The sequence below is a fragment of the Dasypus novemcinctus genome, chromosome 19 (genome assembly GCF_030445035.2).
Source record: "Dasypus novemcinctus isolate mDasNov1 chromosome 19, mDasNov1.1.hap2, whole genome shotgun sequence".
NCBI classification, from domain to species: domain Eukaryota; kingdom Metazoa; phylum Chordata; class Mammalia; order Cingulata; family Dasypodidae; genus Dasypus; species Dasypus novemcinctus.
This window is the reverse complement of record NC_080691.1, coordinates 53,354,614-53,380,382: the sequence shown is the minus strand read 5'-3', so window position 1 is coordinate 53,380,382 and position 25,769 is coordinate 53,354,614. Positions and strand designations below refer to the sequence as shown.

The following is a 25,769-nucleotide window of genomic DNA, read 5'->3' as shown; positions in this document are numbered from 1 at the left end:
ATGCAATGAATGTGCCACAATGATGAAAGAGATTGCTGATGTGGGGAACTGGGGGGAGGGGAGAGGGGGATAAATGGGATGCAACATTTTGTGTGATCTATGTATCTTTAAAAAATGAGACAATTTAAAAAAATAAAATAAAAGATATTCAGCAAGGAATAAAAAAAGGGAAGTTCAACACAAGAAAATCAATTAGCATAATAAACTAGATAGATAAATTGAACAAAAAAAAAACATGATCCTTTTGATTAATGCAGAAAAGGCATATGTGTGGGGGGAGTGGTGGGGTGGGGGCGGTGGGGGTTAATGGGGACCTCATATTTTTTTAATGTAATATTTTTTTAAAAAATGAATAAATCGAGAATTAGAAAAAAAAAAAGAAAAGAAAAGGCATATGACAAAAGACAGCACAGTTTCTTGATAAAAATACTCCAAAAGATAGGAATAGAAAGAAGCTTTTTCAATATGGGAAAGTGGATATATGAAAAACCTACAACAAACATTGTAATCAATGGTAAAAGACCGAAAGTTTTTCTGCAGAGATCAGGACTGAGACAAGGATGCACAGTGTCACCATTGCTATTCAATATTGTGCTAGTGGTTCTAGCTAGAGCAATTAAGCAAGTTAAAGAAATAAAACATACCTAAATAGGAAAGGAAGAAGTAAAACTTTCACTGTTTGCTGATGATATAATCCTATATCTAGAATCTCCTAAAAAATCCACAGCAAAACTACTAGAACTAATAGACAATCTAAGCAAAGTGTTGGGATACAAGATTAATTCATAAAATTAATAATATTTCTATACTGTTCAGATGTGCAATCTCAGGAATAAATCAGAAAATATTCTATTATAATAGCAACTATAACAATTAAATATTTAGGAATAAAATAACCAAGGACATAAAGGGCCTGTATTCAGAAAACTACAAAACATAGATAATGAAATTAAAGAAGGCACAAATAAATAGAAGGATATTCCATGTTTATAGAATGAAAGACTAAATATCATTAAGATATCAATTCTACACAATTTATTAAATTTAACAATTTATAAATTAAAAATAAATATATTTATTTAATTTAATGCAATTGAATAAAAAACCCAACAGGCTTTCTTACAGAAGTGGAAAATCCAATTATCACATTTATTTTTAGGTAGGGGCCCTGAAGCGCCAAAAAGGATCTTAAAGAAGAACAAACTTGGAGGACTGTCACTTCCAGACCTTAAAGCATATTACTTAGCTACACTCCTAAAACAGCATGGTACTGGCATAAAAACAGACACATTGACTAATGGAACCAAAGCAAGAACTCAGAAATAGACCCTCACATTTACAATCAAGTGATTTTTGACAAGGAAGTCAAGCCCTCCCAGCTGAACCAGAACACTCTATTCAACAAATGATCCTGGGAGAATTGGATAGCCATATGCAAAAGAAAAAAAGAGTAATCCCATCACACACCTTATACAAAAATCAACTCAAAATGGATCAAGGAACACAATATAAAAGTAACCATAAAATACCAAGAAGAAAATGTAGAAAAACATCTTCAAGATATTTTGAGAGGGAGTAGTTTCTGGAAACTTACACCCAAAGCAAAAGCAGCAAAACAAAAAATAAATAGGACCCCCTAAACATTCAACACTTTTGCACCACCAAACACTTTGTCAAAAGACTTGAAAAAATTGTCCAAAGAAGAAATACAAATGACAAAGAAACAAATGAAAAAATGCTCAACATCACTAGTGATTAGGGAAATGCAAATCAAAACTACAATACAATATCTTTTCACAACTATTAGAGTGGCCAAAATTAAAAAGTTGGAGAACTGCAAATGTTGGAGAGGATGTGGAGAGACTGAAATACTTAGTCACTGTTTGTGGGAATGTAGAATGGTACAGCCACAGTGGAGGACTCTGGCAGTTACTATGGAAGTTGAATATCAACTTGCCATGTGACCTGGCAATACCATTACTAGGTACATATCCAAAAGAACTGTAAGTAGAGAAATGAACAGACATCTGCACACTGATGTTCATAGCAGCATTATTCATGATTGCCAAAAGTTGTAAACAACCCCAGTGTCTATCAACTGATGACCAGATAAACAAATTGTGGTGTATACACATGATGGAATATTATGAAGCAGGAAGAAATGAAGTCATTAAATATATGACAACATGGATGAAACTCAAGTACTTTATGGTGAGTGAAGCAAGCCAAACACAAAAGGACAAATACTGTATGATTGTGCTTTTATGAACTAAATATATTGCATATTCTCATGGAGTTAATAATTAAATATAGGTCACCAGGAAATAGAATGAGCTTAGAGAATGGAGAGCTGAGATTTAATCTGTGCAGAATTGGTAAAAAAAAAAAAAAAAAAAAAAAAAAACTTTACAATTTTTTATTTCTCTCCCCTTCCCCACCCCCTCCCCACCCCCTCCCCACCCCAGTTGTCTGCTCTCTGTGTCCATTTGCTGTGTGTTCTTCTGTGACTGCTGCTATCCTTATCAGAAGCACCGGGAATCTATGTTTTTGTTTTGTCAATTTGTTGTGTCAGCTCTCCATGTGTGTGGCACCATTCTTGGGCAGACTGCACTTTCTTTCACACTGGGCAGCTATCCTTACAGGACGCACTCCTTGTGCATGGGGCTCCCCTACTCCTATGCAGGGGACATCCCTGCGTGGCACGGCACCCCTTGTGCGCATCAGCACTGCACATGGGCCAGCTCCACACAGGTCAAGGAGGCCCGGGGTTTGAACCCCGGACCTCCCATGTGGTAGGCAGACACCCTATCCATTGGGCCAAGTCCACTTCCAGAATTGGTAAAATTGTTGTTTGTAAATCTTTGGACATAAACAGAAATGATGAAAGCATAGCATGGTATTTATAAGTAGCAGTGCTATTATATATGTGTGACAGTGACTGAAAGCTAAAGTCTAAGATCATGTATATTACTAGATGGAAAGCTAAAAACTGTAACATGGAACCTCATGTAAAACATGAATATGGGTGATATTTCATATATGACAGTTTTTACAAAATATAAATAAAAATACCCTAGAGAAAAGGAAAAAGAATGGCAGCTTTGTATGGCAGGGGAAGCACAGAGCAATTGAGAGGTGCTGAGTTTTGTTTTTTATTTATTATTATTGGAATAATGAAAGTGGTCCAAGAATGATTGAAGTGATGAATGCACAAATACATGATTACACCAAATACCATTTATTGTACATTTTGGATTGATTTATGCTTTATTAATAAGTTCCAATAAAATTGACTTGTTTAAAAAATGGATGAAGGGCTTCAAATCAGAAAATCAGCCTCACAACTGGAACAATGAGAAAAAGAATAGCAAACTAAATCAAAAGCAAGCAGAAAGAAGGAAACAAAGATTAGATCAGAGATAAATGAAATAGAAAACAAGGAATCAGAGGATTAACAAACTCCAAGTTGATTCTCTATAAAGATCAATAGAATTGACATTTAGCTGACTAACAAAGAAGAGAGGGTACAAATAATGAAAATCAGAAATGAAAAGGGAGATATTACTACCATCCCTACTGAAATATAAAAGGACTATAGGGGCATTCTATGAACAGATGTGTCCGTTTGCCATAGGCTATTGATATAAAATACAAGAAATAAGTTGGCTTTTATAAAGAGAATTTTATTTATGGTACAAGATTATGATGCTGTAGCTGTGAAATGTCCAGACTGAGGCATCAGCAGAGATGATTTCTCACCAAAATTAGCTACTGATGATCCTGGAGCCCTGCCACATGGCAAAGCAAGATGACAACTGTTCTCTGCTGAGGACCCTGCCTTCACTTCCACAATCTACCATCTCCTGGTACTGAGCTGTGTGTTATCAGGTATATTGCCCATCTCTTCAACCTTGAGCTGTTCTTTTTTTTTTTTTTTTTTTATTGATTTTGTAAAAATATTACATTAAAAAAATATGAGGTCCCATTTAACCCTATCACCCCCACCCCACCACTCCCCCCCCCCCCCCCCCCCCAGCAACCCTCACTCCCATCATCATGACACATCCATTGCACCTGGTAAGTACATCTCTGGGCATCTCTGCACTCCATGGTCAATGGTCCACATCATGGCCCATACTCTCCCACATTCCATCCAGTGGGCCCTGGGAGGATTTACAATGTCTGGTGATTGCCCCTGAAGCACCATCCAGGGCAACTCTAAGTCCCAAAGGCGCCTCCACCTCTCATCTCTTCCTGCCATTCCCCATACCCATCAGCCACCATGTCCACTTTTCCCACTCCAATGCCACCTTTTCTCTGTGGACCTTGGATTGGTTGTGTCCGTTGCACCTCTATGTCAAGAGGAGGCTCAGATTCCACATGGATACTGGATGCAATCCTCTTGCTTTCAGTTGTAGGCCCTCTAGACTCCATGGTGTGTTGAGCTGTTCTTTGGGCCTAGCCTCTTGGGGGCTTTGTGTTTAAGCTTTGGCAGCGATCCTTGAGCCCTGTCTCACATGGCAAGATAAAAAACAGCAGCTTCTTTTTTCTCTGTGCCTATTAATATAAGAGTTGTAACTATGAAATTTCTAAGAAGAAATTGTAGGGAAGTATCTTCAGGACCATGTCTTAGGCAATGGTTTCTTAGCCTCTACACCCAAATTACAAGCAACAAAATAAAAAAATAGGTAAACGGGATCTCATCAAACTTTTACACTTTATTGCTCAAAGGAGTTTATCATAAGAGATAAATGACAGCCTACTCAAAGACAAAATATTTGGAAACATATCTAATAAGGGATTACTATCCAGTATATATAATGAAATCTTTCAGTTTAATAACAAAAAGACAAAAAAAAAACAAAACTAAAAAGTGGGTAAAAGACTTGAACGTGTATCTCTTCAAAGAAGATATAGAAATGACAAGAAAGTACAGGAAAAGATGCTCATCATTTACTATCTGGAAAATGCAAATGAAAACGACAGGAAGATACTCTTTCACATACATTGGAATGGCTGCTATGTAAAAATGGAAAATAAGTTTTGGAGAGGATGTGCAGAAATAGGAACTCATTCATTCCAGATGACAATATAAAATGATGCAGCCACTATGGAAAACAGTTTGGTAGCTCCTCAGAAAGCTAAGTATAGAACCATATGACCTGGGAATCCCAATTTTAGGTATATACCAAAAAGAATTAAAAGTAGTGGCTCATCCATGTTGGTCAAATGTGGCCACTCTCTAAGCCAACTCAGAATGCAAATGCATGACCTTCCCCACAGCATGGGACATGACTCCCAGGGATGAGCCTCCCTGGCACCAAGGGATTACTAACAATCACTAACTGGCGACACAACTAGAAAGAGACCTTGAATAAAAGGTTCAACTCAGACCAGCAGAACATCTCAGCCTACATGCAGGATAATATGGTAAACTCCTTTTTCATCTTGAATAAAAGGGGGAAATGGCAAAGACAAATGAGTTTATGTGGCTAAGAGTGTTCAAAAGAGAGTCAGGAGGTCATCAGAGACGTCACGCTTACACACACCTCAGCAGGACGCAAAAGATAGCCAAAGTAGGTACAACCCCAGGTACTGGTGCTCCTGAAGGCTATGGAGACCCAAAGGTTCTAAGGTCATGGCAGATGGCTCTGGAGTTGGCCCTACTTTGGAATTTGTGTTCCTGAGTGTGATGGAGTTGGACTCAGATGTGACCTTTCTACACATGCCTCTTCTGTCACTTTTACTGAACTTGTGGTTGGTGCAAGGGTTGGTATATACTCAGGAGACTTGAATCTCTGGACTGTCCATGTGCCAGCTGGGCCCAGAGCCTCAGCAGAGTTGGAACTCCTACTCTCTGGTTTGATGGACTTACCCAGGTCAGCTAACAGGGAAGTGAAGATGGTCAACCACTGCACCAGGGAACTGAGAGTACCTACAACTGCAAGCAGAATTGCATCCACCATCCACGTGGAATCTAAGCCCCCTTTTGATATAGAGGTGGAGTGGACATCACCATCCCAGGGTCCACAGGATGGAGGAATATAATATGGATTAGGGTGGACTTACTGGTATCCTACTATAGAAGTATTGTGACTAGTAATGGAAGAAATTGTAGCATTGATGTGGAGAAGGTAGCTACAGTAGTTGCTGAGGGCAGGGAGAGAGAAGAAGAAATGTGATGTGGGGGCATTTTCTGGACTTGGAGTTGTCCTAAATGATATTGCAGGGATGGATGCTGGACATTACATATCCTGCCATAACTAACTGAATGGACAAGGGGAGTTTAAACTACAATGCAAACTCTTATCCATGTGGTGCAGCAGTGTTTCAAAATGTATTCACCAAATGTAGTGAATGTGCCACAATGATGAAAGAGGTGGTTGATGGGGGAGGAATGCGGTGGGTGGGGTATGGGGTATATGGAAACCTCTTATATTTTTTAATGTAATGTTTTTTGTGATCTATGTATCTTTAAAAAAATGTAATTTAAAAAATGGTGGGGGTGGGTGGGTGGGGAGTGGGGTGTATGGGAACCTCATGTTTTTTAAAGTAATGTTTTGTATGATTTATTAACTTTAAAAAAGATAATAAAAAATTAAACAGTAGTGGCTCAGACAGATATTTGCACACTGATGTTCATAGTCACATTATTCACAATCACTAAAAAATGGAAGAAACTCATGTCCATCAACCACTGAATGCATAATAAAATGTTATGTACACATAATGTAATACTGCTAAGTATTAAAAAAGGAATGAAGTTATAACACACGCAACAACATAAATTAACACAAGATATGTTGAGTGAAATAAGGTAGATTCAAAAATGAAAACATTTTGTTAGCCCAGTGTTCTGAAATAATTAACACTCTCATTGATGCAAGGTAGGTTAGTTACCAGGGGCAGGGTGGTGATAGTTCATCTATAATTAATGGTTAAAACTTGTGGAGTTTCTATACATATACATCCTCTGCACCACTGCATATCCCAGTAATGACTAAAATTTTATGCTCCCCATCCCAAAAATCTCATGTTTGGGGATGCACCTCCGTGCATTGTCAAGAGCAGCAATACTGCCTTCCAGATAGAGAAAAGGTCGTTACAGAACTCATCAAAGACCTTCTATCTGTGTCTGAGCCAGCAGTACTCCTGAAAAAAGGAAGGGGATGTGGCTCAAGTCATAAAGCATCTGCCTACCATATGGAAGGACCTGGGTCCGATCCCTAGGGCCTTCTGGTGAAAAAGAAGAGAAAGCATGCCCACACAGTGAGACAGTGCCCACACATTGAACATGAATGTGCATGCAGTGATCCAGTGCCCACATGAGTGCCCGCATGGTGAGCCAGTGCCTGTGCAAGTGAGTCATGCAAGATGATGATACAACAAAAAGAGACACAAGGGGAGAGTAAAGGTGAAACAGCAGAAACCAGGAACTGAGGTGGTACAATTGACAGGGAACCTCTCTCCATATCAAGAGTCTCCAGGATGGAATCCCAGTGAATTCTAGAGGAGAGAAAATGAGAAGAGAAGACAACACAGACAGCAAAAACAGTAGGGCAGGAGGAGGAGAAAGGGGGAAAAGAAAGAAATCTTAAAAAAAAAAAAAAAAAAAAAAAGGCAATGTGTTGTGTGCTCATACCCTGGTAGAAATGGGAAGGTTACCAAGAGCTCTTAGGTCCTCCTGAGACTAGAAAATTCCATCTCATCCTAGGTTCTGGGTAACCAGAACACTTCCCCAGGCAGTTCCCAATGACAGAGTATCATCAATTGGAAGTGATAAATTCAGGACCATGCTTGCCACAACCCCTAGGAAGTGACAAACTTTCATGATTGGGTGGTAGAGACACCCAGCAAAAATAATTCTGATGCAATACCAAAGGCCTTGCCCTCACTGCATTTACATCCTGAGGACATCAGATGCTCAGTGCTGGTTCACTGATGAATCAGCCAAACTGAAGCTATTGGGCATTATATTTCTACATTATGGAAGTGATGAGAAAAGAGATCATTTTTTGGTCTCTGTTTGGAATAAAGCATTCTGTCTTTCAATATTACATGAAAGATAAAGTTAGTACTGAGAACAGAAATACATTTAGTGACCCCAATTTTAGTAGGAAAGCATTGAACAGTCTTTAGCAGCAAATTTTTCCTATTTGCATGCTCTGGGTAATGATTTTTTTAATAAGGTCAAGGACAAGATTTCCAAATGTGGGACCATCATAATGGCATTGCCTATGGACCTTGCATGTTTTGGAATCTATTAGATATTTGGTTAACAATATGATTAATGCAGCATATTTTGACTCCTTACTGGGTCATTAGTAAAAGGCAATGGGAATGATCTGGACCTCTCTTCAGCACAGTGAACTATTGGGTGCATAACTCTCATACCCATTGATAAGGATTCCAGTCACCAAACTTAAGTAATTTTTCCTCTAAGATCAAAAACAAAGCAATTGTGTCTTTTCCTACTCTTCAGATATTTAATCACTGGTCCAAGAGAGGCAACCAGGGAACTGTATTAATTTACCCTAGAAAACTCCAAAATCAGAGATTTCACACATTCTTCTATCCCCCAAACCTACACCATTTCCACCACTGATGTCCATAACTCAGTCCTCAGATAACTAATCATTTTCCCAAACCCCTGAAACACTATCCCTTACAGAAACAAAATTACTGATGCATACAACCTCCTCAATCTCTAAATAAATGATTTCCCATGATTTTTCATTGAATACAATCTCCACCATGAATTTCCTGGAAATCCCTCAAGGGGTTTCATCCTGCTAATAAAGACTTTTTCCTATTATTTCATACTTTTTAGGTTATTTTTTAAATAAAAATTTATTGAAGTATATCATTCATACATGAACATATACAATAAATGTATATCAAAATTTGTGAATTTACAAAATAAACATGCATATATCATACAATGCTCCCATACACCTCCCCACCACCAACACTTTTCATTGTGGTGAAACATTTGTTAAAAACTCTGAAAGAGCTTCATCAAAATATTACTACTTCTTACATTTGGTGTATTTTTCTCCCAAACTACCTGATTATTAACACCCTGTGGTTATTCTTAAAATGAGTTTACTTTAGCACACCAAGGCTTGGGTTTGACAGAATGATAGTGCACATCATTGATTACAGACATAGTGCTTCACTCTTTTGGAGTTCACCATGTTATTTAAAGGATAAATTAGAAAATAAGGCAATCCCCTATGGTATGAAGATATAGAATTCCTCACATGTAATTTCTCTGGTTATAAGTTAGAGTGGTAGATGAGGCCTCTCTACTTCCCTTATATTTATATCATGAGTTCCCTCATGTGGTAAATAATCTAACCATCTACTAAGGGGTTTGCTCCATAGATGACATGCACATGGATTCTCTCCAGGATGAATGCCAATACATTATCAGTAGTGTGGATAACTACAGGCACTTCAATATTGATTACAAACATAACATTTCTTCAGTATGTTAGTTCTCTGGTGTGTTTAAAGTCTTTTTCATATCCAAAAACTTTACAGTGTAATTTCTTTCATTTAAGGTCAGAGCATTGACTTCTCACATTACTGTCATTCACAGGAATTCTCTTCACTTTGAGTAATCTCATGTTGTCTACAATTATAAAAATTAAGTATTTACCTGTATAAATGATATTCTTATAGTTTCTGTCCAGCATGCATTCTCCTGTGTCTCTGAAGGGCAGAACTGTAACTGAAAACTTTGCCACATAGATGACATTCATGGGGTTTCTCTCCACTGTGAGTTCTTTCATGTCGTTTAAGATGAGAATATTGAGTGAAACCTTTCCCACATAGATGACATTCATGGGGTTTCTCACCAGTGTGAGTTCTCTCATGTCGCTTCAGATTGGGATACTGATTGAAGCTTTTGCCACATAGATGACATTTATGGGGTTTTTCACCAGTGTGAATTCGCTCATGTGTTTTAAGATTAGAATAACGACTGAAGGCTTTCCCACATAGATGACATTCATGGGGTTTCTCTCCAGTGTGAGTTCTCTTATGTAGTTTAAGGGAAGAGGAATGAACATAGGCTTTCCCACAAAGATGGCATTCAAAGGGTTTCTCTCCAGTGTGAGTTCTCTCATGTTGCCTATAATCATAATATCGTGTGAAGGCTTTCCCACATAGGTGACATTCATGCGATTTCTCTCCAGTGTGAGTTTTTTCTTGTTGATTAAGATGAGAATAATGACCAAAGGCTTTCCCACATAGATGACTTTCATGGGGTTTCTCTCCAGTGTGAGTTATTTCATGTTGTCTAAGATTGCAACAGTGACCAAAGGTTTTCCCACATATATGATATCCATGGGATTTCTTTCTAGTGTAAATTCTCTCATATTGCCTAAGATGAGAATAATGACAGAAGGCTTTCCCACATAGATGACATTCATGGGGTTTCTCTCCAATGTGCTCTCCATTATATTGTTTGAGACCAGAGCAATTCGTAAAGGCTTTAGTACTTTGGTGAAATTCATATGATGTATCTCTATTGTGAACCTGCTTGAATTGACAAAAAGATGGATGGTCACTGAGGACGTTTCTGAGTGGATTGCTGAAACACAGATTCTTTGTCATGTGAGTTAATGCATATTGAGTCACTGTGGATCTGTGAGTGGTATCTTCTTGCAAATAATTACATTTAAAGGAATTCTTTTGAATGTGGGATCTCTGCTGTGGGGAATTAGATGAGAAAATGTAAAACATTTCTTCATATATACGAATTTCCTCACTTGTCCACATGTGAATTCTAAAGTAATCTACTAGTGGTAGTCTCAAATTTAAATCTTTCTCATGATATTTATATATACACAATTCTCCTCCATAAACAGAGATTATCTCTATTATAGCTATCCAATTTCAGCACTATCAAATCAAATTTCAACTTCATGATGTTTCCAAGATTATCTATGTGAAACCTGTTCATGCAATTCTTTTTTCATATGTACTCATATTAGATTTTTGTGCTTAGGTTAATTTTTCCCTAAATTCAAATGATGACAGGTTTTTGCTGGATTAGCACATAATCCCAACATTTATTACAGATATGTGATTTTACTGAATTCCTAACTTTTTCCATTCCTGGGTACATATTTGGACTACAAGGGTCTATACACAATGAAGCTTACCAATGACATAATTTTAGAAGTGTCTTTCCAACACAGAGGTGGGTTAAATATCATTTCTACCATGTCCCATTTTTTAAAGGCACTTTTCCTTCCTGTAATAATAGGAAAAAACAAAATAAATTATAAGAGTAGTGTTAGGAGATGAAAATGTTGGAAAGTTCCAAAAATCCCTGTTAGTATATTTCTAACATTCACAATTAGCAGGAAAAGGATATCAAATTAATGAATACTTTGGAATAAGAAAACATTATAGGACATTAAATTCAGAAAAGATTTTCAGGCATGAAATATGAGAATAAAAAGAAGTTGGAATGTGAGGGTGGTAAAAAAAGAGGGTAAATCTTCCAAGAATTATTTAATAGATCAGAACAAAGAGCATTATGTGAAAATGTAATTGCAACAGCAAATTAATGTCACTTTCTGAATACTTGAATAGAGCTTGAGAAGTGTATGGAATAATGACTGCATGTGACTAAAATTTCTCCAATATCCTCAGATACATTTCAGAAATCATAACTTACTTAAGGAAATTTGAAGAACTGTAATTTACTTAAGGGATCCTGAAGTTGATATTTTTAAGCAACTGTTCATTATATGAAGAGGTCCCTCTTCTACCGATGCACAGGTCCTTAGAGCTTACCTGTACTCTGGTATTTAGAAAATCCTATTCTTTCTCTCCATACTTCTTCTTGTTCCAACTGGGAAAGTACATCTGATTTGCAGACTTGATATCCTGTTTGTAGTAAACAAAAGACCTGAAATTTGAGTTGTGTTAGTAACAGTGCATGATCATGATATCTATGGCAGGTTACCAAAAAAAAAGGCAGTTTGAGATTATTTTATGAATCCCCAAAAGAGAAAGATTATGTTTGTAAACTAATCTATTCCTCTGGCTGTGATACCCTTTGTATTAAATTCAGCTGAAGTGTTTTTTATCAGATTGCCTGTTAAAATTAGGACTTTCTGATTTGATCGCATCGGTAAGGCATGACTCAGGTTGAGTCCCTGCCCTATTGTTGGGTCTGATATAAATGGACACTTACATAGACAGACACATGGGAAGAGAGAGCTCTGTCATTTTTGTTCCAGCCATGTTATAGAAAGAAGGCTCAAACAGCTACAGCCCTGGGAGTGATAAACAATTTTGCTTGATAGCCTATAGCTGACCTTGGGCAGAGAGCCAAGACTGATATAGGAAGTCCTGAGAGAGAAGCCCTAGCAGGAGTGAAAGGGGTTCACTTAAGCATGAAGCCTTAAGAAGTTGGGCCCACAGAATCTCAAGAGGAAGAGGAAGCCCAGAGGGGAATGTAGAGACACGCCAGAGATGAACAACCATCATGAGTAAATACATGATGCCTGGAAAATGTGCTTATTAAGCATTTCTTCACTTAAGCAGCTCTGAAATTTCTAAAACCAATTGAGCTGGTTTTCTATTATCTAATTTTAGAAGTTTACTCTGCGGTTAGTTCCCTGAGGATATTAACCAGACCTTCTCAGTTTTGTTGAGAAAAAGATAACATCTCAAACAAAACCAGACAGGATGGTGTAAATCTGTAACTTTTCTCAGAGACAAAAAGTTTGATATCCTTGAGAACTTGGATGAAAAAGAAGCCATGAAGGCCCTGTACCAGACTAACTATATCTAAACTGTGATTAATTAGCTACAGAAATCAAGGACAGGTTTGATATGCTTGAGACAATACAGGATTGAGAAATTGCATGTACCCACCTCACAAGACCGCTGGCATCATTTTTTTAAAACTTGTTTTTCTTATCAACTACTCCTTTTCTTTTCTTTTTCTCTTTGCCTTTAAAAACCCTAGCTCCTATTCTCACTTTGAACTGGTTTTAGGAAAATTCAACTAGTTTTTTTGCTTGTACACTTGTAATAAATCACCTTTTCACGGAGAAAAAATGTTTCTTCTTTGCGGCACTGGATCAGATGGGTCCTTCTGTTAGAAATATCCATCCTTACATTAACAAAACTTGGTGATCTAGCCAGAAGCCATGCTGTTCTGGGAGGAAGCCTCTGGAGGTCAGATCTGTATCTCACCAGCTGCAGGGCTTCCCTGGATCCCTCATATCCATGCCTAGCAACTGCCTAGGGATTTTCCTGGGTGACCAAGGCTGGAGGTTTCAGGTGAAGTTCCTGCCATGGGCAGTCATGGTGCTTTGTGTGAAGGTGATACTGCAGCTCAGTTTTTCCCTGTGCTAGGTAAGTGTGTGAAATTTTCTTTGGTTCTGATCTGTGCTTACTTTAACTTTGTCAGACTGCTTTTACCAAGGAAACTGTTGGATTAGTTTTGTCAGTCTGCTCATGTCAAGGTGACCATTGAATTTTGAGCTGATCTGAACTCATGAATACAGACCCAGTGTTTGAGTCCCATTACCCATAATCACAGATTTGGAGTTCACCTGTTGATTATAAAGTCACATTTTTGCTTTGAAGTTGGGGAGCCTACTGATTTTTGAGGAGCTCCTGTTCTTGATGTTCTATCTTCATGATTTCTGTTGATGTTGCCTAGATGTGGGAAACTCTCAAACTTGCTGACCATATCTCCTCTGGCTTGTATGTTGGATAATTGGTCTAAGTATGGAGGAGACCCCCTTAAGAGGAAGAAAATTATTTTCTATTGCAATGTTGCCTTGCCACAGCATAAATTGGATGAAGGTGAAGAATGGCCTAAGAATGTGGCTGTAAATTTTAATACTATTTTGCAGTTAATTTGTTTTGTTAAGAAAAATCACAAATGGGATGAGTTACCTTAGGTTCAAATTTTCTTAGACTTAATGACCAGGAAGCCTTGGAAAAATGTAGATTACGTGTTTTAAAAGTCAAAAGAAAATGCCTATTGCAGGGACAGATGCTAGACATTATATATCTTGTCATAACCCACTGAATGTACTGGGGAGAGTGTAAACTACAATGTAAACAATAATCCACGTGGTGCTGCAGTGCTCCACAATGTATTCACCAAATGCAATGAATGTGCCACAATGATGAAAGAAAGAGGTTGTTGATGTGGGAGGAGTGGAGGTAGGTGGGGTGTGGGATATATGGGAATCTCATATTTTTTAATGTAACATTTTCTGTGATCTATATCTCCAAAAAAAAAAAAAAAACAATAAAAAAACAATAAAAAAAAACAATAAAAAAAGTGGAGGGGTGGGGAGTGAGGTATATGGAAACCTCTTATGTTTTTAAATGTAATGTTTTGTGTGATCTATTAACTTTAAAAAAAGATAATTAAAAAATTAAATAAAAAAGAGTCCCTACAGCCTCCAGTGGCTGAAGAGGGTACCCCTTAGATGATATTCTGTTCCTTCCTCTGCCACCCCCTGCAGTTTTGGTGGTGGCTCCTGATGCCCCTCTATACCTCCTAATGATCCAGGAGAGGGTGCAGCTGGAAGAATGGCTTCTCTGCCTCACACCCATAGTGGTACACAATTTGGTCAGGGAGCAGCCACTTCTGGGGTAGGGCAATTCCCAATGACAAGTCTCTTTAGGAACTGACAGTCAAGGACAGTCTCAAGGATTCATGCTCATACATGCCCCAGTCTCCACCTCTGAGCTAATAAATTGGGAAAAAAACACCCCTGGCTATAAGGAAGAACCTGAACAAATGAGAAGGTTGTTTTTATCTATCTTTGTGACATACACTTGAAGCAAGCTAGTAAGATAAGGAATTAATAGACAGATCTGAAACCTAGCAAAGAGTACATGTGGACATCAATAACCCCCAAGATTCTGCTATCCAGAACAAAGACTTCTTCCTGGGAGTGAGGAAAAGCCCCATATCCCTAGGAACTTTGGATCCTAAGGGATTGATTGGTGGGGTAATCAATCAAAACAGCAAACAGCTGGAACCCCCTCCCCTGCTATTAGCAAAAAGGTGGAATAATTAACAGTTCAAAAGCCAGGCACAGGCCTGAGCGCGGGCTCTTGCCCTGCTCTCTTGCCTGCAGACCTGTCCTGCCCTCTTACTCCTCCCCCCCTCGCCATTTTTCCTCTGCCACACGGCCATGAAAGTAAACCTGGGGATTTATAATCTATAATGGGGAATTGTAGTTTGTAAACCAGCCCTCTTCATCCCATTTCACCCCCTTCTTCTCTACCTGGGACCCCTGCTCTGTTATTTTCTCCCATTTCTCTTCCCTCCCTACCTGAATAAATTACTGGTCTAACTCACCTGGAGTGCTCTTGAAATTCATTTCTGCAGCATAGCCAAGAACCTAGATAAAATCTGGTAACACACCTTCAGTAGATATTAAGACATTATTGAAATTTTTACTGACTCCAAAACAAGGATGGTTTTAGATAAGGCTAGACAAAAAGCTGAGAACCTGAGGGAAAGGGCTCCCTCAGAATCCTTTTTTTGCTGACCTGGGTGAATTTCTTCCTGATGCAGATCTCCACTAGGATCCAAATGCGTTCATGGAGGCTGTCCAGTTGAATCATTATTAATATAGTTGTGCATAAATTCAAAATTATCTAATTCTGTATCCAAGTGTGCCTACTCTCTAGAAATCAAATTAAGTAATATAGGCCCTACTGGTTTTGACTGAATGTATATTCGAGGTTGCATCCAGATGGAATGTGAACGATATGTTAATTCAAGTTTACCTGGAATGTGAGCAATATGCTAATTCAAAGATATGTTAATTCAAGCTTACCTGAAATGTGGGGAATATGCTAATTCAAGACCTATCTGCTACTCAAACACTTAACTAACAAAGGAAAGTCGTTTGCTTTCATAAAAGCACCACCGGACTCCCCACCTTGTATTAAAAGGACCCATAATTCTATTTGGGGCATGGATTTTGGGATAAGACGCTCTGAGCCCAACCAGGCATAAGTAAATCTGTTTTTTCATTCCCAAAATTATTCCTGAGTCCTGGTCTTTCTACATGCAAATAATTGAACCTCTTTCGACTTCTACAACATTTGGGGGGCTCATCTGGGATTTGCAAATGAAGGTCAGAGAAGGTAGCATTTCGCTACCCCTCCAGATCCCCAAGGAAGCTGGGAGGACTCAGGTGAACCCTGAATCTGGGTGCCCTTGGATTAAATTTAGTCCAGAAAAGATGTGGGCTCCACCAGAATCCTCCCGATGAAAATCAAAGGCAATGGAAGGTCTGGAAAAAAATTCTGGGAACAACAAAAAGACTTCAAATATGGAAGAAGGTAAGACTTCCCAGGGAGCATAGTGTCGGGAAAAGCCCTAGCTTTAACTGCTAGGAAGGGGAGCCCAATCACCTCCCGAGACAGTCCCAGTACCTCCAGATATTTGGGGGAAAGCCGTTGTAGGTCTGAAAAAAAAAAGGGAAAAAGCCTGGTGTTTGGGGTTTGTCTAACTGTATGTTAAAATTTGGTACTGGTCTTGTCTCCACTGAGGAAATGAAGGCTTGATTATAATAGGAAAGGATGTTTATAGGTTCAAGTCCTAATGTCCTGGAAATTGGTCTGGATTTTGAGAAACTTGGCTACAGGGAAACGAATCGGCTTTCTAGTGAAGTTTGATCTGGGTGTAAAGTTAAAACAGTGAGAAAAGTTTAACCAGGAGTCTTTTATCTTGGTGCTGAATTGCAGATAAATTCACTTTGTAAAGAGACAGGGTCGATAGAAAATCCTGTTAAATTTTAGTACTGAAAGTTCTCTCTTTCTAAGGTTTATAATGGTTGCAGGGTCAGCCGTGTCTAGAAAATATAGAGATTGTGAGTCAGATTGATAAGTCTTGTGCTTCTGTCTGTGCTCAAAGGCTGGTGTTGAATTGTGTAATCACATAAAGTGGTAATCTTTGGTTAAGCTGGAACCCTCCCACCATTAGCAAAGGAGTGAATTGATTATAGTTTATAAGGCAAAACCACAGAATCTAAATGTTTGCACATGCTCTGCTGTCTTGTCTCTGAGTCCGCCCCTTTACCGGGACTTGGGGGCCATCCGTACCCATGCTGCGCACCCAAGATTATTGAAACTGGCCCCAGTGAGAGTGGCTGGGTTCCCAAGAAAGGTGCCAAATTTGAAAAGTTCTTTCAAGTCATTTTAGCAAAGAGCTGGAAAGGGGGGAGTGGCTTGCCCCTTTCCATTGAGTCCATGCCTTCTATTCATAAGCCACATTCCTATTTAATCACTATGCACCCAACTGCCTGGAAGGGGGAGGTGAAGGAGACACAGAGCAGGATCAAAATAAATGCAATAAAGTTCCCTCCCTAAGGTGTCAAAGGCCAAAATAAATTTGCATTCTACCCAGGTCCTGCTTTTCTGAATCTCTCTCCCTATGAGTCTATGTAGAAATGCTATGTAATGTTTTAAAGCTGTAAACTTGTCTAAAGGAAGGAGGCTATTGCTTGAAAACAATAGACCTCTAATGACTTGAAAGCCCTTTTAACCGTCTGGCTGGGAACATCAGCAGTAAGGGTCATAAAACTGCAGGAAAAAAAGGATAAACCTCAACTTTAGAATCTGTGTTTGGCTTTTGTCAATTTGCTTGCGTCTAAGAATTCACGCTAAAAGGTAGTTTCAAAATGAATCTTTAAATGCCAATACTCTCTGGCTGGTGAATTAAATGCATAACTCGCAGATGAGAATTTGTTCTATTACTAGAAAAAGGCACAACTTCACAGGATTGTCACTAATAAAATTTTTGTAACTTAATTAATAAAGGTATCCAATTCACCTTAAGGTAAAAACTTAATGAAAACTCTAACTAAGAGTTAAGATCATTTATAGGTGCATTTATATTATAAAACAGCAGAAAGATAATAACTGAAATTATAACTGGGTGGATTTAGCCTGAACCTATTATTGTAAGCATAAATTCTAAACTACCTTACCTTCATTTATGGTCACTTTAAAGCCTACCCTCACCCCTTGCCTTTGCTTATGGTTATTTCATAACAGCTTCTGCCCCTATAGCCTAGGGAAAAGCAGACATGAGACATCCTTGTCTCCTGTCCTACTGGTATTAGTAACCCTGCTTTCTCTCATGATTCCAAGTGGACTAAATTGTTGCCTGGTGGAATTCTCGACCCTCAGAGTTGAATGTCCACTGGGATCTTTTTATCTCCAAGGCCTGGGAAATGAAGGAGACCTCCTGTCTTGACTGTCAGGGTTCCTAAGAATGGCAATTCATGAGAGAAACCAGTCTCCCTGAGGCTGCGATAGCCTCGGTGAATATACATAGAAATAGTCTTGCTCATCCAAAATCTGCTAAAGTCAGAGTTAAATATAAGGTTCTGAAAGAAAGGAAAATTGTATTAAAGCATTGGGAACATTTTGGTTACAAGCCATTAGTTAAGAAACAAAATTCTTGTGCAAAACTGCATGGTCATAGTGCAAATTAAGAAAAAAAAAAAACCTTCCAGGAGTCTTTCAAATGTTTTGCAGTCACACTCATTTTGTAAAAAAACGAAAGTTTTAAGTAACTAAATTATGTTTCTGTGTCAAACTATTCATGCCTGCCTATTTGCTCAAATTATTGGGGTTAAATATGCAGTTATATAAGTAAGATATATTTCTAAAACCCAAATTAAACAGTACATAAAATAATGCAAATTATAAGTAACATCAGTGAGTTGTGTTTCTGTGTCTAGTTCTATTTGTGTCTGCCAATTTGCTCAGTGTATATCTTCATACATCAGGATAATATCAAATTAACAAATGAAAATTCTTAAAAGAGCTCTATTCAAATTGTTAATTAAATATGCAGTTATATATGTAAATAAATATTCCTGGAGCCCAAATTAGACTAAGCAGGATGGAAAGGTTATATAGAAATCTGATGATAGGAACTACTCTTTGCAAGAGCTTTGAGGGAGGGGTTAAGTGTGGCAGATTAAAACTATCTTTTAGGCTGGAGAATTAAGAATTAGTTTGCCCTATAATTCCCCAGTTTAAACCTTTTAACAGCCTTAAAATAAGGGAGGTTAATAATTTTATTACCAAATTCCAGTAAGTAAAAGAAAATCCATAAAAGCTATGGAAAGGTCTTTCCTAAATTATGATTAAACAAATTATGCAATTATAATGTATTTCAGAACCTAGTAGTCAGTATGCTTTAAAAATTATTCAGTTTCAGAACTTAAACAAAAAAAAAGAGGTTTTAGCTTCCTATAAAGAAAGGAAAGAGAACATTCCTTGCATAAACTATAATGGTTTCAATTTTATTTAGCTTGTGTGTAATCTCCCTTGGTTTATAAAATGCCCATTAAATAAATTAACATTATATGTACAAAATCTCTGGAGTAATGGAAATTGTAAGTTCATGTTAATGAAATTAAACTAAAGAAAACTGTAGATATGCTCTCTTAAATGAATAAAGTAAACTTCTTTGGTTGGTAATTGTAATTTAATAAGTTTATTTAAATGTAAGCTAACTAGTCTATGTGGTTGTGGCTAAGTGTAAAAAGTTTGTAAAAACATCTTCCAAACAAATATTTAAATGGTTCTAATTCTAGAAGCCATTATTAGTTAAAAACCTGCATTGGTATTGATGGCAAAAAGTAACTTCGTGGTAATAAAACTTCTCTGAAAGTCACCGCAAGGTGCATATCTAAGTAAATAGTAATGGCAAGTTATCTTGATTCCATTAGGAATCTTCTGTTTTCATTTTAATAATGAAAAATAGCTTTTTTCCCCCCTCTATTACTAAAGTAAAATACCTACTATTACCTTCATGGTAAAATTGTATAAGTAAACAAAGTCATTTAATATATGATGTGTTGCATTAAAATGTTTAAAATATATAAAACAAAGGATAAACTTTAACATTGTCAAACTCTCTTGTGCATTCAAACCAGGCCTTGACTACATTACAGGTTGCCTCTCCATGGGAGTTATTGGCTAGGGTGGTCAATGACCCGCCAAATAATAGAAGTATTTACTACATCAGGTCTCTGGTTGTGCTCCTGAAGTTGATGAAAACTATGTTGCAGTTTCAAACTCCTGCAGCAGCCCATATTGGCTCCATATAGCCAAATGTACAATGGATATCACCTCCAGACTGGCACTGTTCCATAGTGCCAGAGAGCACTATGCACCAGGCCGGTATAATACTGGAAACTGCCTTCTTGGCTTCTCTCTAGGACTGATGATGCTGCGGCTTGCTCACTGCATGAAGAACATAAAGAGTAGAGCCATGATCACCAGAGTACCATGAGTAAAACGTAACTACAAATTGGCATTATGGCCTGCTCCCATGGAGAGATAACATGGAAAGTATTACAAACCTAAAATTTAAAACTATTAATTGCAACTCAGAATCCTTATGCATTAAGTAATATATTAATTAATATTAAGTGCTGTACCTTTATCCTGTTCCAAATATATGCCTAATAATTATAATGTTATCTTTTCTATTCTAAATCATGTACAAAAGTACATTAGACATGTTAAACTCCTGGTAAACTTCATTTTCTAAGTAGTTAATGAACGTGTCTATAAAATAAAATAGCCATCTTAGCAAAAAAAAAAAAAAAAGGGGCCACCAGTGGTTTGCAGGTAACCGGTTAATTAATGCCAGGCTCAGCCACTCTACTACTCTACTTTACTCTACTGTGTAGTGAAACGAGGCTTGCTTGCTGGTGATGGGTCACCTATTGAACAGTCAAAATTACCAGAAATTGTACAGTTAAAACCAAAATGTAAAAGAAAACTTTATTCTGTAGTTCTGATCACTCCCACAGCTAAAAACTAAGAGAATTTCCAACTTGGTGCACTAATTCTGCATGAAACCAACTGCCCAAAAGGTGCCAATTTGCCAGAAACACCTGACAGAGCACATGGGTGCCAATCATTAAACAACCTGAAATGCATCTTCAAAACAAAGGTAAGTACTTAATACGGTTATCTATTACAATTTCCCTCTGAAAATAAATAAGTTAAATATATATACACACACACACACTGTTCTCCACCAACTTTTAAAAAGGGTACCATCTTTATAGGTACCTAACCTTCTCTACCTCTGTAATTCAATGTCCTCTTTTAAAAACAGGTATTCCAAAATTTTAATAAAGTTTGTTTCTTTCAGAATGAACATCTTATTAACCATACGAAAACTTCATCCAGCTTCGTACAGAATGCCAGATCCATCTTCCTCCATTCAAAATAAAGTAACAAAATAAAGTACCAAAACCTTGTTAGGTTGATGTGGGCTATGGGTGGGAGGCTGTTCATCTCTTTGTAGATAACCTAAGCTGTATGTGTCCTGAGCTGTGAATATGGGACAGTGAGAGGCTGCAGCCCTGCCCTTGGTGACCATGGCAATGACTCCAGTCCCAGGAGGCCATTTAGCAACGCAAACTCTATATACATACCAGTCAGTCCAGGGAGACTCTGATGGTGGTGATGCCGAACTTAAGTGGACTTGGACTTGGCCTTGAATGGGAAAATATAATATAGCCTGTGCATGAATTCAAAATTATCTAATTCTGTGTCCAAGTGTGCCTAGAAATCCAATTAAGTAATATAGGCCCTTTAGACCACGAATGTTCAGAAAGGATGTGTATTCAAGGTTGCATCCAGACGGAATGTGGGCAATATGTTAATTCAAAACCTATCTGGTATTCAGACAGATACTTAACTAACAAAGAAAGTAATTTTCTTTCACAGAAGCACCATTTGACTCCCCACCCTGTATAAAAGGAACTTGAAAATCTTGTTCAAGACTCAGGGTTTGGAACAGAAAGTTCCTGAGTCCGGCCCACCGTAAATAAATCCTTTTTTCCTTCCCAAAATTATTCCTGAGTCCTGGCCTTTCTATACGCAAATAATCGAACCTCTCTCAACTTCTACCACAAGGTAATGACTACAACCCATGGTCAGCAAGAAGTAGTTACAGAAAAGAGATCATCTCCCTTCAGCACCCCTTTAAGATTAAAAGTGTAAACTCTTTAGGGTAAAATAAAATTAATAGGTGGATCTGGAGCCTGGCAGGAAATCCACATAAGGACCAGTGGCCCCCAGGATGACTGCTGGGGGGGAAGCCCTGCCCCCAGAATTCTGCTGTCCAGAACGAGACCTTCTGAAAACAGGATGGGCCCCAATATTACCCAGGAACTTTGTCTTTAGGCTTTCACTGAAAAATTAATGAGTGGGGTAATCAATCGAAATACAGGCAGCTGCCCATCTCATGACATACCAGTCAGTCCAGGGGGACTCTGACAATAGTGACGCCAAAGCTTAATGGACTTAAGCTTGGCCTCAAAGGGGGGAATATAATAGAGCCTGTGCCTAAATTCAAAATTACCTAATTCTGTATCCAAGTATGCCTACTCTCTAGAAATCCACTTAAGTAATATAGGCAATATAGGCTTTGACTGAATGTGTATTCAAGGTTGTATCCAGATGGAATGTGGGTGATATGTTAATTCAAGCTTACCTGAAATGTAAGCAATATGTTAATTCAAGTTTACCTGAAATGTGGGGAATATGCTAATTCAAGACCTATCTGGTACTCAGTCAAACACTTAACTAACAAAGGAAAGTCGTTTTCTTTCATAAAAGCACCATTGGACTACAGGCCCCATATAAAAAGGACCCAAATTCTATTCAGGGCTCACATTTTGGGATGAAAAGCTCTGAGCCCAACTGCTCATAAATAAATCTTTCTTTTTTTTTCCTTCCCAAAATTATTCCTGAGTCCTGGTCTTTCTATACACAAATAATTGAAACTCTCTTGACTTCTACATCATTATAAGGTATGCATTTGGCTGGTTTAAATAATTGGACCCCAAAGCAAAAATCTCTGAGTAAAATACAAGGAGTATGCCAGGAATCTGAGAAACTCTCAGCCTTTTTGAACAGAAATTTTGAGGCATACCATAGGTACACTGATGTAGATCCAAAGAAGCCTGAGAATTCTAGGATTATTAATATGACCTTCATTAGCCAAAGTTCCAGATATCTGTCATAAACTGCAGAACAAAGAAGGTGGGTTTTAAGTGCTTATGACAATGCTAATAGATGTTGCTTTCGAAGTATGTAATAACTGGGATGAAGGCCAGAAGCAACAGCTAGAGCAGCAGACTGCATTGTTAGCAGCTACTCTGACTGTAAACAAACTACAAGGTGAGTAAGGCAAAGGATTTAAGAAGGGCGGTAGTAAGACTACTAAAGAACAGTGTCATTATTGTACAGAAAAAGACCATTGGGGTAAAAAAATGCCCCAAATTGGTTAAAAAAAAAAAAAAAAAAGGAGAAAAGTGAAATGGAAATGATGGTCTGCAGGTTCAATTCAGAGGATTTAGATTAGGGGGGCCAAGGATATTGGCAGTCCTTTTGTCTGCCATTCCCATCTCACACCAAGAACCTTGGGTAAAAGTAGGGGTGTGATGTAAACTGAAGGGCTTTCTTATTGATAAAGGGGTAGGATATTCAGAGCTGAATCACCAATTAGTCACAAAAAAAAGAGCAGATAATAATAATTGGGCTAAATGGGCAGAGCACGCCTGGAGTGCTTTTAGAAGCCCTGGAATGCACAACTAGAAAGGAATATTTGCAGCATCAATTTTTGTATGTGCCTGAGTGTCCTATACACCTATTGGGAAGAGGCTTGCTGACCAAATTAAATGCTCAAATTGTGTTTTCAGAAGGAGAGGTAAAAATTTGAGTACCCCCAACAAAGGACTGCATTTGCAAAGTGCCCTCCTACAAGTCAAAAAACATGAAAAGGACCCTGTACCAGCCCATATTTTGGAACAAGTCACCCCTGAGGTATGGTGATCTGACATTCCAGGGAAGGCTGTAACAGCTTTCCTGGTAAAGATTGAGCTCAAAATAGGAGCAAATCAACCAAAGGTACATCGATACTCTTTTATCATTGCATGCTACTGAAGCAGGCTAATAAGATAGGGAATTAACAGATGGATCTGGAACCTGGCAGAATCCACATGGACATCAGAAACCCACAAGAAGGCTGCTAGAGGCCCCCACCTCTGAAATTCTGCTATCCAGAACAAAGGCTTCCTCCCGGGAACAAGGAAAATTTCCAGATGTTTCCTAAGAACATTATCATTGGGTCATCCCTAAGGGATTCATGGGTAGGATAATCAATCCAAACAGCAAACAGCTAAAACCCCCTCCCCAGCCATTAGCAAAAGGGGTGGAATAATAAGCAATTTAAACGCAAACTGTGAGACTTAAGTGCACTCTCTCGCCTTGCTCTTTTGGTCTGCGGACCGTCCTGCCCTCTTTGTGTTGTTTTCACCATTTTTCCTTCACCATGTGGCCACACAAGTAACCCTGGGGACTTATAATCTATAATTGGGAATTGTAGTTTGTAAATTAGCCTCTTCATCCCTTTTCATCTCCTTCCTCACTACCTGGGACCCCTGCTCTATTATTTTCTGTTATTTTCTCCCATTTCTCTTCCCTCCCTACCTGAATAAATTATTGGCCTAACTCACCCAGTATGCTTTTGAAATTCATTTCTGCAGGATAGCCAAGAACCTAGATAGAATCCGGTAGCACTAGGAGAGGCATTAAACCAGTAATAGAGACATTAAAAGGAGCTGGTCTTATTCAGTCTTGTCTGTTTCCATATAACACTCCTATACTTGCAGCCTTGAAGCCTGGAACTAGTAATGAATACAGGCTCATCCAGGACTTGAGAGCTATATACAAGATTGCACAAGATGTTCACCCAGTTGTGCCTAATCCTTACACTTTGTTAACTACTTTAACTGGCAATTTTAAATGGTTCTCCATAATGGATTTAAAAGATGCTTCCTTTTGCATTTCCATGGCTTATGAGTCACAGGAAATATTTGCCTTTGAATGGGAAGACCCAGACAGGAAAACTGAAGAACAACGTACATGGGCTGTTTTACCATTTCCCCATCCCTTTTGGGGAAGTCAGCCAAAGATTTATGAGATTTGCAATTGCATCAGAGGCATCCTACTCCAATATGTAGATTACATACTAATAGCCAGTGAAACTCCTGTAGTTCCAGATGCAAATGCCATTAGAACATTGAATTTTCTAAACTTCAGGGGATACAACACATCTCAGAAGGCTCAAATTACTAAATCCTGCATCAAATACCTACAGTATTTTCTCACCCAGGGCCAGAGGGCCATCCTGCCTAATAGATGTCAAGCCCTGGTGAATATTTCTGTCACTAAGACAAAGAGGCAATTATGGGATTTTTTGGAATGGTGGACATATTATTCAGCCAAAGGGGTGCTGATACAAAGTACCAGAAATCTGTTGGCTTTTATAAAGGGTATTTATTTGGGTTAAAAGCTTACAATTACAAGGCCCTGAAGATTCCAACTCAAGGTGCCATAAGAGGTACCTTCTCACCAAAGTCTGTTGCTGATCTCTGCAAAGGTTCAGCCTTCCTTCTTCCCCTTAAGGCTCCATGGTCCCAGTTTCTTCTGATCTCAGCTGTAGGCTGGCATAGGGCTTATTTCTTTCTGGCCTCAGCTACTCCATTCTCTTCATAAGGTAAGCTCTAAACTATCAGGTGACTGGCTCATCTCTCTTCCCCAGGCCACAGGGTCAATACTTACAAAGCTTTCTCCTCTGGTATCTACGGAGCTTCACTCTTTCCATGTTTATCTTCCTTTATGTGGCTTCTTGAGTGAGTGTT

At 38.3% G+C, this 25,769-nt stretch overlaps 1 protein-coding gene across 6 annotated transcripts in view; it reads right to left on the bottom strand.

Moving 5' to 3' along the window:
• The window catches only part of LOC101418574 (zinc finger protein 596-like), a 265,118-nt gene that overhangs the window by 156,410 nt on the left and 82,939 nt on the right, over positions 1-25,769 (bottom strand). The window contains exons 5-8 of one of the 6 annotated variants that reach the window (XM_058281885.2): positions 11,815-11,907; positions 11,175-11,266; positions 9,665-10,719; positions 4,474-4,557 (exon numbers count right to left, since the gene is read on the bottom strand). In XM_058281885.2, the coding sequence (XP_058137868.1) occupies positions 9,682-10,719; positions 11,175-11,266; positions 11,815-11,907 (1,223 nt within the window). In that variant the 3' untranslated portion in view covers positions 4,474-4,557; positions 9,665-9,681. Of the gene's footprint in view, positions 1-4,473; positions 4,558-7,037; positions 10,720-11,174; positions 11,267-11,814; positions 11,908-25,769 lie in introns of those variants that run through there. The other 5 variants (XR_009181912.2, XM_058281888.2, XM_012524560.4 and 2 more) reach the window with 5 other exon arrangements.